The following is a 14,084-nucleotide window of genomic DNA, read 5'->3' as shown; positions in this document are numbered from 1 at the left end:
CAAGTATCACTTGAATTGCTGATATTTTGAGAACACTGGAGAGTAAAAAAATGGGTGGAAGGATGAGGAGGAAGAAAAAACCACAAAAGCAGTAAAAATATCTGAAAGGCAGAGATTTCCCATAGATTTTTCTCATTGTATGATAATGAAAAAACAGAAAGAAGAGACACTGTCTTCTCTGCAAGCACAATTTCTTGCAAACAGAATTTTTTTCCCAACACCATGACCAGGATGGTTTCCGTGCTAACACAAAGCAAGCAGGTAGAACTTTGCAATGGTGTTTGAGACTTACAACTACCAAAGAAAGGGCTGTCATGAAAGACCAGAACTACATATTGCAAACGAAAAGCAGGTGAGCATTTCAGTGAAAAGTCAAGTGAACCAAATCTCCCGTATTAATGAGAATAAAACATGACCAGAAGTAAGAGAAAAACCAAAAGGCCTTATCTATGGAATTACCTGCTATTGTGATTTTATTGCAATTAATGGCATATGAATATGCTTCTAGTCTCTAGTATAACACAGGCTTGCCTCTGGTATAACAGAGTCATTTCCAAACTGAGTACCTGCCACTAACTCTTTGTAAAGTCGTTTGTTCTACTCTTTAAAAAAAACCCCAATGACCAATTTAAGGTTTCAAACTCCCAAGCATAATTCTCTAATTCACAGGTGTTACTGAATATATCTTCAACATAATTACAAGTCTCTGAGAAGGCTGTACTCCATCAACTGGATGACTTCACATTGGCAGAATAGCAACTGTGAGCCTAAAACACAATCTTGTAAGTAGAATTTAAAACTCAGAAGATGTCATATTGTTACAAGTACTTTGTTAGCTTGATTTAAATTATTTTTTGTTATGTTTTGCTATATTGATTTGTTGCACTGCATCAACCTGAAGTCAATATGAACACAGCCTTTGACACAGTTACATTCAGTCTCTGTGCAAACTTAGTTAACTGTGAAAGACCTGTCTCCCTAGTAGCCCTTCTCATGTTGATTTGCATAGGAGGTACAACATTTCTGTAAAATGTTAGACAGAATACTTGACTGATGCTTTGCAAGAATTTTTCACTGTACACTGATTACCCAAAGAAGAACTACTCTCAAAGTGAAATAGCCAAAGCAGTCAATTCTTTTCTCCTGCTGTCTGGAAACATCTAAATATATATTGCTGATGGAGCTTCCTGTAATGTACCTTGAAACAGCAAGCACTGAAACTCTGGGTGTAATCTGTAGTGGACACAGCTATCTACACTCTGCCAACATAAAACAGAGGTTACAAAAACTATGTCCAAATGCAGGTGTCTTGATACGGACATTCAGATCTTCCTGGATTTTAAGTTTATTTTCTATATTTTTTCATTATAATTGTAATTTTAGCAAAGCAAATACTGAGAGTAGTAGCCTTTGTACGTTATTTCTTGAGAAGTTTTTCTACGTTTCCTGGCACAAAAGAGAAGACTTAAATTTTGGCAGAATTAGAAGTACTTGGATTTTGTGTAAAGGTCCCTAAAGAAGGGAGACAATAAAGATGGAAACTGAGTAAGGGAGCTGGGAATGACAGGCATCAGACACTCACTGAATGGGGAGATGCGGATTCCCAGGGCCAAGCCCACTTGCTGTGGCTGTGCTGTGTTCCTGACACATGCACCATTTGATAACATAGCATGGGAATGGAGTGGGTGTATGGCTAAGGTGGAAGAGGAGAGCTAGGAATGCCTTTGATCAGCTTGGCTTAGGCTTCCCAGAAGAAAAGAACAGCACTTGCCACTAGCTTTGAGGATGCTGCAGCCAGGGCTGGATTCAGTCACTGACCATGCAGGCTGAGAGGGAACCAACTGCTGCAGTTCTTTGCTATCTCTTATAGTCTAATAGGAAATATTTGCTGTTCACAGTGTTTTAGTGCTAATGGCATATCAGCTTCTTCACCCCCCTGAACCTGTATGTGATTCAGCTAACCACATGAGGGGTAGAAGGAAAAGGAGATTAAACACTTCCTAAGAGCAACATTTTAGTATCTTGAAATCAGCAGAGTAATGTCAGTTTGTTCACAAATTGTTCATCATCCTCAGGAAGTTGGTCCTCTTCTGTTTTGTGTATTTCTCTTTGAATGCCAAGATGGTTGGAGACAATGTTCTATGTTTCATTACCCATTGCAATTTAAGAAGCCTCAAGTTACTTTCCCCATTTCTCTCCTGTTGTCATTTAAGCATTGAAAAAATAATACAAAAATCACTATGAGAGTTTCAGCTCCTGCCTCTTGCTTTCATTTTGCCATGCCTTCTCTTAAAGGAATCCCATGTGCATCAACAGGTGCCCCATTGGTAAACTTTTTCATCATGTTTCTACTTGCTCAGCCACAAAGAAGCAGGACATAACAACCTTGGAAATAGATTAAGACTCTGTAATTCTTGTATTCATATGTTCTTTAATTTGGTGTTTATTCCTTTTCTTCTGAGGTTAAAAAGTTGGAGAGATCAGACAGTCAACCCCTTACACGGCACTGCCAGTTTTACTCAGCCTGAGTTTATAAGGACAAATTCCCAGGCTGGAGCTCAGCTGGAGGTGAACTCAAGGTCTGTGAAATAGAACATGGCTGTACATTCAGAAACCACACAATCCACCTGTCATGTTAGCTTTCTGACACCACTAGAAAAGTACAATTTTTACCTGCTCTGAATATCCTCTCACCACCTGTCTCTGCTTTAGATTGGTTTCTCCATCGAGGCCTGCAGTTTCAATATAACAGATCCCATCTGGGTCACTAGAATATAACAGCACCATGTCAGCAGGAATGATTTCATTGCGGGAAAGCCGGACAAAGTCCCCAACATTGACATTCTTCCAGCACTCATCTCTGTATTTCTTCTCTTTCCTGGTATACACAGAAGAACAATGGTTTTTTTACAAATGCATAAGCTGAAACTGAAAAAAACCTACAGGTGCTATTTGTGATGGCTACTACAACATATAAAAAGTGACATTTTCCAAAATACTTCCTTTCCCACATGGAAACAGAGCATGCAAAAAAGAAAAGAACCCCATTTATTATACTTCCTTCATCTTTGTATTTTACATCTTGGAATATCCTTTTACGACAGGTATAAAAGAAAAAACAATTATGTGGGCAGCACTGGTATATTCTTAGAGAAGCTTTTTGATGGTTAATTTAGAATATGATGCATTCCTGTCTTTTTATCATCCATAATAATAACTGCCTAGCAGACTCACCACTAGCAGACGCCCTGCCTGACTTGCACCCACAGCGTGTAACAGTGCAGTCCTGCACGGTGGAATACAGATGTTAACACTCATACTGAATGAACTGTGTGATGCACCCAAGTAGAAAACCATCTTGTTCTCTCTGGGGAAATGGCATCACACTATGAATACGACATGATGCCATTAATGAGTGATGATAAACTAGCAGCCTTTCAATTTCCATTAAACTATTTTAGAAGAATTAAAAATATACCTCTCAAAACAAATGGTATGTTTAACAATGCTTAACTAATCAAAGTAACTTGGTTAATACAGTACAAATACATGCATGAACTCATTTGCCTCAAAGCAGAATATTTTTCCCAGATTTTACACTAATATGATAAGCATTTAACAAAACTGGTGATCGAGTCACAACTAGTTCCTGAGTGAATTCCTCTAAACAGCCCTGCTTGAGCAGGGGGTTAAGACTAAATTACTTCAGAGACCGTTTCCAAATTACATTATTTTATGCTTCTGTAAGTATCCAGAAGGTAAGCAAAAGAGTTATTACCAACTCTGTCATATAATAGTCACAATCAAATAATAACAATAAACCACACTCTTGTTTCTTACCTGCTGTATACTTTGGTTACTAAGTTGTTTATCTGTTTATCCATTTTGTACCTTGAGTAATCTTCCAGACCATCCTTCACTGCAATAATTGTCAGAACCCCTATCAGAGGTAGCATTGTAATTTCTTTTTGGAAAGCTTCAACTAGAGGAACCCAATTTAGGATAACCAGAAATAGGAAATATAAATTGGCAACTCTGAAACAAAGAGAAAACACAGGGTTCAACTGTGCTAGCAGGCAATGATCTTCATTTCCCCACTCCATGCTATACAGACATTTAAGTTATCAGTAATTTATCTTTTCTTCACCCACAATTTAAGGAATAACTATCCCAAACTCTGTTTTCACTATCCAGTCAATAGACTACTTAGCAACACAGCTGCTTAACATACATGACCAGGTAATGCAGAAACCAAGAATTCTGTATTTTCAAAACTGTCATCCAGGCACATGTTTTCCAGAGTGAGGCACTGATGAATTTTGCACTCTCAAATTTCCAGTTCCTTTAAACTCAATTTTATCATCTCTTAGGGAAGATGACATGTTTTAAAAAGGGAGCTGTCCTGTAACCTCCTTGTGTAGCTTGGCAAATCCGCAGTTCTCCAAGCAGAAGGAAGATGAAAAAAATTGGCAAGACAGAAAGACACGAGGGAAGCAAATAGACAATTGCAGGAAATAAGCTGAAAATCCCACTGTTGATTGGTGTGTGGCAGTGCTCCAAGAGCAAGGAACAGTTCCATAGTCCAAAGAACAGAATAAGTAGAAAGAACATAAGCTAAGGAGAAAAAGATCAGCTCAACAATGATGATACTCAAGAAACTCTGACCATATAACATGTGTCATTTTAGAAGCGATAGGTCAGCAGGAGGAATAATTTTTTTAATATATAGTAACACACACAAATGTTTAAATACAAGGATTCAGCTCCAGCAGAATTACCACAGTCAAAAAGGAGTTCCTTACCTGTGAAATTGTTCAAATAAATTCCGTGGTAAAAAATTCAACAAAGTATACCTAGTAGTCCGTATTTTGTTGTTCATGTACAGTTTTGATACTTTTTCATACTCTTCTTTAAAATGTCCCAAACAGGGTATCACTATCCTATGTTTGCCAGTAGTTTTTGATGATTGATAGCACTTGCTACTTGAATTGTTGCTGCTGCATTCTCTGCCCTCTGTTGATATCAGTCGCTGCCAGCGGTATCGGGCCCAGCGGATGGGATCTGCCATTGCACCTGCAACACTTTACAGCCCAAGGAGAGTCATCTGTCTGAAGTGTTTGAAAATACAGCAAGTTACACAACAATTATGTAACAGCTTTCAAAAAAAAGTCACAGCTACAGTTTTGAATAAGCCTACGGAAAAAAGGAATTTTTATAATAACCCCAACCCAGACTGTTAATAGGTTATGTAAGGTCAGGAACTTCTGCTTCAAAGATTGAATTGAATTTTTCTGAATTTCATCAAACCTTTCAGGATTCTATAATTTGATTACTCTGTTTAAAATGCACAATATTTTTGTAATAGCAGTCCACCCACCAGTTTTTCATGCTGCAGCGTGGTGCAGAAAGGCAGAAAAGCTGCTAATTCTGCAGAGAACAGCATTTTGAAAGGAATCCTCATCTCAGACGCTGCAGTCCATGCTGATGGTTAACAAACCTTCTTAAACTCAGAAGTCAACAATCTAGTAATATGCATCTGAATACAGCCTTAGACACAAAGTGAGGACCTGCCAGTGAAAGGCACTAAGTAGCTATTATCAACCAAACTTCTTCCAGTGAATTAAAGAGGTTTGAGAACTTTTAACAACTGACAGAGGATTAATAAATTTTATGCCAATGCTTCTCCTTTATCCACCTAGCTAAGCTCCAGCATTCTACTCAGGAATTTGTTTTCCTACAGAGAGCCAAAGTTCATAGCTACAGGTGATACTCATACCTATATGTGTTGCTCACTTTATCAAATCACCCAATGCAGTCAGAAAAGGCCTCTTGCAGAAACCATGCTTTAGTAGAAGCTCAGAAGTGCTGCTTTTTATAACAAAGTTTTTTACAATTTGTAAGTTTTAACTAATGGTTGCTACATTTCTAGTATTACTTCTTCCATGTAACAGTTCATTGTATATTTGTTTAAAATTATAAATTGCATGAGCCCAAAATCATCAGTACTTCTCGCTTTGGGTTATGTTCCTTCCATCTGGTATCTTACTACCTGCATAGATTCTAGCAAAATTTTTGAATAAAGCCTCTTTCTAAATTCCCACACAAAAGTTGCTTCCAAAAATTGCTGGATCATCCTAAAGGAAATCTCTTTACAACAGACTCTCCTGTGTGGTTATCAAACTAATCCTGACTTTGGTTTCAATCAATTCAAGCTTCTGTTCATGTGGTATCTTTCTCTTCTACTGACAAATGCCACTCTGTCCTGCTCAGATTCCTCCAAAATGTTGCTCTAGATAGTAATTTTCCAAACTATCAACTTGACTATTTTATCCAGACTATCTTCTTTACATATCTTCCTTGATTCTTCTATTACAACGTCAGAATTCTTGACACATGAGCACAATGCCCTCACCAGGTCCTCTAAAAATTGGGTACTATTCATATCTCCACATCAACTCATTCTGTTCTGAAAAAGGAGATTCTTCAAACTTCCTAAAAAGCCAGGATGTCTGTATCATAGCTAGAAAGCTTTTCTCTAATGCTTATCCAGCCTCTTCATCTCATCAAATTAAGATGGGACATTTTTGTCCTATCACCATTAGATGTGGTAGCTATTGACTGTCATGGTGTCTTGGAAGACTGTAACTACGTACATGAAAATTGTGTTCTTTAGAAACCATGACTTGCACATGAAGGAGAGGAAAAAACTACCAAAATCTCCATATAGCATCTCCTCTCAGCATCCCCTGGCAGTACCCTGCTGTGCTTCCAAGGCCCTTCTGCAGTGCTTCCCCAGACATCATGAGGGACCAGTCTGAGGAAATGGCTTTCCTTTTTTCCTCAGTCCTAAACCTTGGGTCCCAGTAATCATCAGACTACCAAAGGCTGCAAGGGAATGCAGCTATGTCTGGGACTTCTAGAAGAAGCAAGAAAGAAGAAGTTGTGAAGATTTTTTAAAATACATGGCATCCTCTTATTTTCACAGAATGTGGCATCTTCTATCTTTGCTTCTCTAATCCTACTGCCTGGGAGACAGTTCCCAGAGGGACTGCCCTCTGCATAGAGGTTACTATCCCATTTTAGTCAGGGTCAGCCCTTCCTCCAGAAATGGGAACTCACATTTAGAGCAGCTACTTCACACCAATGAATCACATTAAATGTATGGCTACCATACAGTCTTACATACGAACACTGATTTGTACACACGTGAAAGAGATGCTTCAGTAAATTTACACTGAGCCTGAGAACAAGTTAAAGATTGAAAGGTCTTCAAAAATGTTTAGGGACTGCAGAACGTACTGCTAGTGGAGTCCACACATGACTTTCAATAAACCTAGAGCTCCCAAACCCCCAAATTAACACAGACTCATCTACAAAAGTCAGGACTGAATTAAAAAACAAAGTACTGGAAATTAAAGATTTTTAAAAGATGACTGGCTGAAGAGGTAGGTTGGGTGTTTTTCCTGCAATCACAAATTTCAGCAGTTCAGCGATTAAAAAAACCCCAAACTTCTGGATTTTGGATGGCATCCTTAAGGCTTGGCCATTTTGAAGAAATAAAAATTCTCCTTAACTGTCTCTGCTGTGACAAATCAATAATTGTAAAACAGATTTTGTACAATGGAAGGCCTTTTCAAATAAATGTTTGCTTTAACTAAAAATATGCTGGATTATCAGGGAGAGTTTTACCACAATTTCTTCTGTTAAATTTATCAGACTCCTTCAAGCTTTCATCTTCAGCATGAATCATACAGGGTGTGTCAATTAGCCACACTTGTGCCAAATAATTTGACATATCTCTACACACTGTTACAGTGTACAATGACCTAGGAGCAAACTTAAGTAAGTAAATGCCAGGAAATTTCCCAAGATACTACCAGCCAGATATCTGAGAGCAGGTTACATTTGTAGTGAAAATCATGTTTGTTTTCATAAGACCAAGCAAACAAACATCTGATACTGATGAAAAAGGAAGGAAAGAACTCTTTCTTGATTTCCCAGGGCTAATGGAAATGCAAAAGCTTAAACAGGAGATCCTGTTCATTCATCAAAAATTATATAAGCAAAACAACCGATATAGCTAAAATTCACCTTATACATTTCAAAACCTTCTAAACTCCAAGTATTTTTGGTTTACATAATCTATTATCTTTTCTAGCATTTGATACCCAGTGACCACTATTTATACAAAATAAAGCAGTTGGAAAAGCGGGGAGGAAGAGCACTGGACATTTTAATATGACAGCATGTTAAGGAATTCCTTACCACTGGATGAGGAGCTAATAGTTTAAACTGCATATGCAATGCTGCTGAAGAGCAGTCACCCCTCACCACATACATATCCTCTCTGACTCCTAACACAGCTCCAAAACTTCTGCCCCACCCTTCCTCAGGGAAGCAGAGCTTAAAAAGGAACAGGAAACATCAGATTCAGTTATGTGCATGGCATGTTTTTGTCAGTATCTCCAATATTCTAATGTTACTATGTCTAAGAAAACTGAAGATTGTAGGGATGAGAAATAACTACAAACCCACAGCATTAGAAACATTGTATGAGAAATAACAAATAATTTCCTATGATCAGAGAGGTGAATCAGACAATTAAGACATCCTGGGGAAAAAATGTCCTCTGACTCACCTGGGATTTGACTGAGCTACTATTTTGCAAATTATTTTTTTCCAAATAATTTGCATCAGCATTTAAAATAGCACTTTTGATGTTTCAAACTTCAGAAATCTCTTTTGCATTTCTTAACTCAATTTTGAGTAATTTTATTCTTCCTCAATAAGTTTGGTTCATAAATTATTGAACACATTTTCTGCGGTCAGTAGTTTCATCAAATTCATGTTAGACATTTCAGAGGATTAAGTCACCAAATATCAAATAAAAGCTATTTAAAACATTTTTTCTGAGAAATTAATTCCCTTAAAACATTATTTGACCCTCTTGTCATGTTATTTTTCATAGCCAAGTTTTGAGTTCCCCAGCTAATGTGAACTTGAAGTAGAAATACAAAACAGCAGATATTTCTTGAAACATTGGCAAATGATCTACAAGATGAGTTACTCTGAAGCACTATTTTCAGAAGTAATTTCTAAACAATTACTAATTTCTAAAAAATATGTTTATGTTTAAAACCCCCAGGAATAATGTTCATGCATTTGAAAACAGGAAGCCTAAATGATCACCTGCTAAGTTTTGAGGACAGCCTCACACAAGCTAGCCTGTCTTTATTTTCACCCTATACACTGTTCAAATAAACACTCTTGATCTTGCTAAATGGAAACAGCTGATATAGAGGCATTTCAGGTATGTCTTACACTCAAAAACAGAAGTTCTTGTAGTAAGCTTACTAACATAATGACAATGATGAAATGTGGAAGGGAATTACATGACACTGGATTTATTTGCTTTCTTGCTTTTTTCTACACCAATTCTTTCAGGTGCTCTGATCCTTCCCTCTTCCTATAATGCACTTTGAGATATGGAAAACTGGAGGGATGAGATATGGTTAACAGGAAATAGCTGGCTGTCATACCTTTGTTAAAGCAAGGCACAACAGCATCATTTTTACCACAGGACAGATCAACACTATACACTCTCCATCCTGTATCACAACAAAAACAGACTTTGAGACCTCTCTGCTAGTGGTAATGCTGCGAAAACCCCTACTTTTAAAGTCTGTACCCTGGAAGAAGGGCCTTGAATGATAAGGCCCCACGTAGGCATTCTCTTGTAGGTGTATTTCATGTCTACAAGTTGTTTTCTTTTCCTGTCACTTCCCTTCCACCGTCTTTTGTAAATTCTGTCAGCTTCCAATTCTGTGAAGTATCCCCTGCATATCTGCATGCAACGCTTTATTCACAGCTTTCCTGGTGGGGGATGGAGCTGACACTAAAAATTCCTTAGTTCCAGTTATATTATTGGTAGCCTTTGGCAAGTCACTGAGCAATCCCTGATCTCTCTCACACTAGATAATTTCTTAAGATCATCAGCAAAACAGATGTGTAGATAATTTAGCCTATGTTTATCCTGCTCTGGAAGTGCACCTTACTATTACGTTGTGGTCATTTGCTCACATGTCACGTGAAGTGCCTTACCATTTACCCTGGCTTCTCCTAACCACTTCCACCCTTCTGACAACATCCTTCTCTTTTGCTGTGATCTCCAAATAATTAGTCCTCATTTTTCTTTCAGAAAATTCTTTGTTAAATGCACTTGGTAAATGACCTATTTCACAAGAATGTTCCCCACCCCAGACCTTTGACACATGCATGCTCACGGTGCGTGTCTATCCTGTTGCTTCCCAGGCAGTGTGCAGTAGGCCTTCATCTGGGCTAGTTTCCAGTAGGAAGTAAAACATCAATTGTTGGCAAACAGAAATGCAATAAACAACATTTATTATCTTACCTGAAAATTTTCTACAGCATCTAAAAGGGAAGCAACTCAGACAATGAATCTTCCCCTTAGGAGGTTGTGGGTGACTAGGGAACATAAAAAACGCTATTCCTAGATGGAAGTCACACTACGCAACGGAGAAGAGTGGATCATCCCCAGTCCATACAACAGTCCCATTTAAACCTCTTAGCAAGTGTTACTGCACAGGTTCACTACACTACACTAGCACTTTCGTCACTACACTGACAGAAATATACAGGTTAAATGTTAAAAACTCCTCTTAATCATCTTATAAAACTCAGAAGGCTAGCAGAAAATGAAGACATTTCAGGGAACCAGGGCCTGAAGATTAATTTACACTCTGAAGAATGAATCTTTTCTCCTAAGGTTTGCTGCTTTCCCTGTATCATGATATTTCAAAAATTTGTCACACATTTTTAAGCCAATAGGAAATCTGTTGAGACATTCTAATATGCCAAATAGATCTGGATAAGAGACTTTTGCTGTCAATTTATGCGACAAATAGCCAAAAACCTGCAGGAATCAAAACTTCAAAATGAGAAAATTATGTAGTCATTTGAAACCATATATTCTGAGATAAATTTATAAAAGAGATGTAAGAACTCTTGAATTAAGAGTGGAAGGCAGATGTTAGTATAAACAATCAATTGCTGGGGCACTATTTCACTATGCACTCCTCCTACCTACAAAGTCTAATTTAGCATAGGCAACACTGAAACCTTGCAAGCCTTAAAAAGCCTTGAATCTTAGGAAATTTCTTGGTTATGAGTATGTTAAGCCAGCCATCAACAGCTTTTCACAAATTAAAAACAACCAGCAGGATGTATTAAAACCCAAGAAGTGCCAAGGCACACAAGGATGGATGCAAGATAATTTAATAGTAAACCTTGCAGTAATACTGGTTAACATACTACAGTGTGGGAGCAGTATAAAAAAGCAGAAAATCTCCTTCATCTTGGGAAAAGTTATTTAGGATGCTAATCAGATGTTGTATCTACAGACACAACCAAACCATACACTACCAAATTTTAGATTTAAATTTCAGATGAAATAATTCCAAAATAAAACTGAAGGCTGCTGGAGAGTGATCGTCTGTGAAAATATTTTACATCCTTTTCTCCATCAGAAGAGTTCTGCTTTATGCTATGTTCTCATGTGCTACATTGGTCTCAAAACTGTAAACCAAAACCTTGCAGTTTGAGTCTTTTTTATGATTGTCTTTCCACACAGGTATATCTTTAGCTCAGACAGCATACAGTCACCACAGATGCTTTGCTATGTGTGAAATTCACATGAATTTCACAGTAAGACTAAGGTGTGGACCATATTAAAAATTTATACGGGTGTTCATGTAATGCAGAAGAATGTGGTTTTCATCTACATTATCAGCTACCCAAAAGTTCCATGAATTCCCAGGGCATCCACTGAGGCTTTCTGGTCTAATGCTCCAGGGTTAGCGAATTTTTGACAAAACCAACTCTTGTACAGCCTCAGGAAGACAACCAAATACGCCACAGAGCGATAAAATCTGCCTACTGCTTGGGGATATATTGACAGGAATAACCTGTGAATCCACTTTAACCACTAGAGACTTCCTGTAAGGCTTTAAAACATATTCTTGAGATGTTATTTCAAACCTGAAAGTGAGAAGTAACCTACAGCAATTGAGGGCTCAACTACAGATGTGTACCTTTAAAGTTTTTATTAATAAAAATGAAGCCAAAATATATAGAAGCCTAAAAACAAAATATGCAATGAGTTAATGCTGAAATTCTGACCCTAGTAACCCCAAAACCATCTAAGACACTAGATAATCACTGCTGTGAGCAGCTGAACTGAGTTAAAAGTTAACACTGAAAAGAACTGTGCTCACTTCTGCCTTCAACTCCTGGCTTAGTCAACTCCTTCATAACGAGTCTGGTACTTACTGAACCTGGTTCTCACTGATCTGCAAGACCTTTTACTAACTCAAAGACAATAACACCACTGGATTTTCCAATCCATTGTTGCAGCTGTGAAAGCACTCACGTTGGCACAAGCAAGATGGGACAGGAATGTCTGATTAGAGAGTATCTTTGAGTACTCATGTAGAGTACTTGGCCCCAGTTTCAGTCTAGTTTTCATTAAAAACATGTATCAGTTCTGGTTGTTGCCTTTGGCATTCAGATGATCCAGGGCAGTGGCAATTAACAAGAGAATGTAATCCTCACCTGTCAGTCCTACGTTTTGCTCCTGTAAACAGTAAGTGCCCATGCACTGACTGTAAAAATTCTGTCCCAAGGACTGGCTTCAGACCAGCTTTGGAGTCACACAGAAGAGCAAAGTGAATTCAATTCCACTCCAATCCTAGGTAAACCACCCAGTGCCCTCTCTGCTGGAAACCACCACTACTGAAAACAAGAATAATAACAATTCTGTTAACTTCTGGTGATGATATGAAAATAAGTATGTTTTTAAATAAGAGGTTTGTCAGCACTATGGTCATTGGGGAGACACAAATACCCTGTAAGTATTGCTTTGCAAGTATTAAAAAATAGTAATTTTGATATTAGAAGTACATTTTTCTTCAGTAGCTGTCTTTCTGATATGAACTTGGATTATTCTTTCCCATCTTTGTGAATACTTTCCATAATTCAGTCCAGTAACGACTGCTGTGATCCAATCCTGTGAGTGGGTGAACATGTGCACTATGCACCCCTGCGTACTCTCCTGGAGTTTCAGGAATTTCCCTGCGATTTATATGGACTGCGGTCTACTTCCCTGCTATGACTCTGTGAAGTAGCAAAAAGCTGACACCTCAGTCACCACCGCGAACTATTAAAACAAAGGCTTTTGTTTCTGGAGTCAAAGTCGAGGAGACGAACATACGAAGTGGCGGGGGTGCGGAGGTCGCTGGTGGTCCCGGGGACATTTAAAAACATAAACCCACAAATCGTCCTTTTCCACGGCCGAGTTTCTCGGGGCCGTTCCGGTGCCGGCAGCGCTCTCCGGACCGGGCTGAGGGGAGCTCCCCCGCGCTCGCTGCTCCCGCGTTTCCCCCGCCTCGTCTCGGCCCCGGGGCCCTGCACCGCTGTCCTCCCGCACCACCATCCTCGCACCCGGCCCCACGGGCGAGCTGCCCCCTGAAACCGCTCCGGACTTACCGACGGCGCCGCGCACATCCCCGGGGAAGGGCCGCGCACCCGCCCCGCCCCGCCGGTGCTGCCCGGCCCGGCGCCCCGCCCGCCTCCGCCCCTCCGCCGCCCACCGCAGCCTTCGGCCGCGCGTTCCTTTCGCCCCTTTCCCCTTGTGATCCTTCTCCGCCGAGCAGTGGCTGAGGCGGGACCGCCGGCCCGAGCTGCGGCCGGGGGCCCTTCCAAAAGCGGCTCCCTGGGTGAGGGAGCTTTGCTCTCTGCCGTAGAGCCCATGAGGCTTAGTTAGTTATTGTTGAAAGGTTTGTTTTTCCTTTGCCTTAAGGCCTCGGCAGGTGGAGTTTGGGGCAGGAGTATGACTGTTACAGAACCTGACACCCTTGCCAGCTCGTAGGGGACTGATGTTCTTACTTTTTTGCAGTCATTTACAACACTGAAGGCAGCTTGGCCTATCTAAGTATAAATTTTCTAGCCACTGGGCTAATCAAGGTTAGCAAACACTTCCTCTTGTTTTTTAGGAAGTAAGCCTCTGG

General features: G+C 39.5%; 1 protein-coding gene across 4 annotated transcripts in view; it reads right to left on the bottom strand.

The window, feature by feature from the left end:
• Nucleotides 1-13,621, bottom strand: part of ATP10D (ATPase phospholipid transporting 10D (putative)) — a 37,691-nt gene extending 24,070 nt beyond the window's left edge. Inside the window, exons 1-5 of one of the 4 annotated variants that reach the window (XM_030948172.1) lie at nucleotides 13,564-13,595; nucleotides 12,631-12,810; nucleotides 4,803-5,108; nucleotides 3,841-4,035; nucleotides 2,674-2,878 (exon numbers count right to left, since the gene is read on the bottom strand). In XM_030948172.1, the coding sequence (XP_030804032.1) occupies nucleotides 2,674-2,878; nucleotides 3,841-4,035; nucleotides 4,803-5,068 (666 nt within the window). In that variant the 5' untranslated portion in view covers nucleotides 5,069-5,108; nucleotides 12,631-12,810; nucleotides 13,564-13,595. Of the gene's footprint in view, nucleotides 1-2,673; nucleotides 2,879-3,840; nucleotides 4,036-4,802; nucleotides 5,109-12,630; nucleotides 12,811-13,563 lie in introns of all 4 variants that reach the window. The other 3 variants (XM_030948174.1, XM_030948173.1, XM_030948175.1) reach the window with 3 other exon arrangements.
• Nucleotides 13,622-14,084: the final 463 nt, after the last annotated feature.

The sequence above is a fragment of the Camarhynchus parvulus genome, chromosome 4 (assembly GCF_901933205.1).
Source record: "Camarhynchus parvulus chromosome 4, STF_HiC, whole genome shotgun sequence".
NCBI lineage: Eukaryota > Metazoa > Chordata > Aves > Passeriformes > Thraupidae > Camarhynchus > Camarhynchus parvulus.
This window is presented reverse-complemented; position numbering and strand designations above follow the sequence as displayed.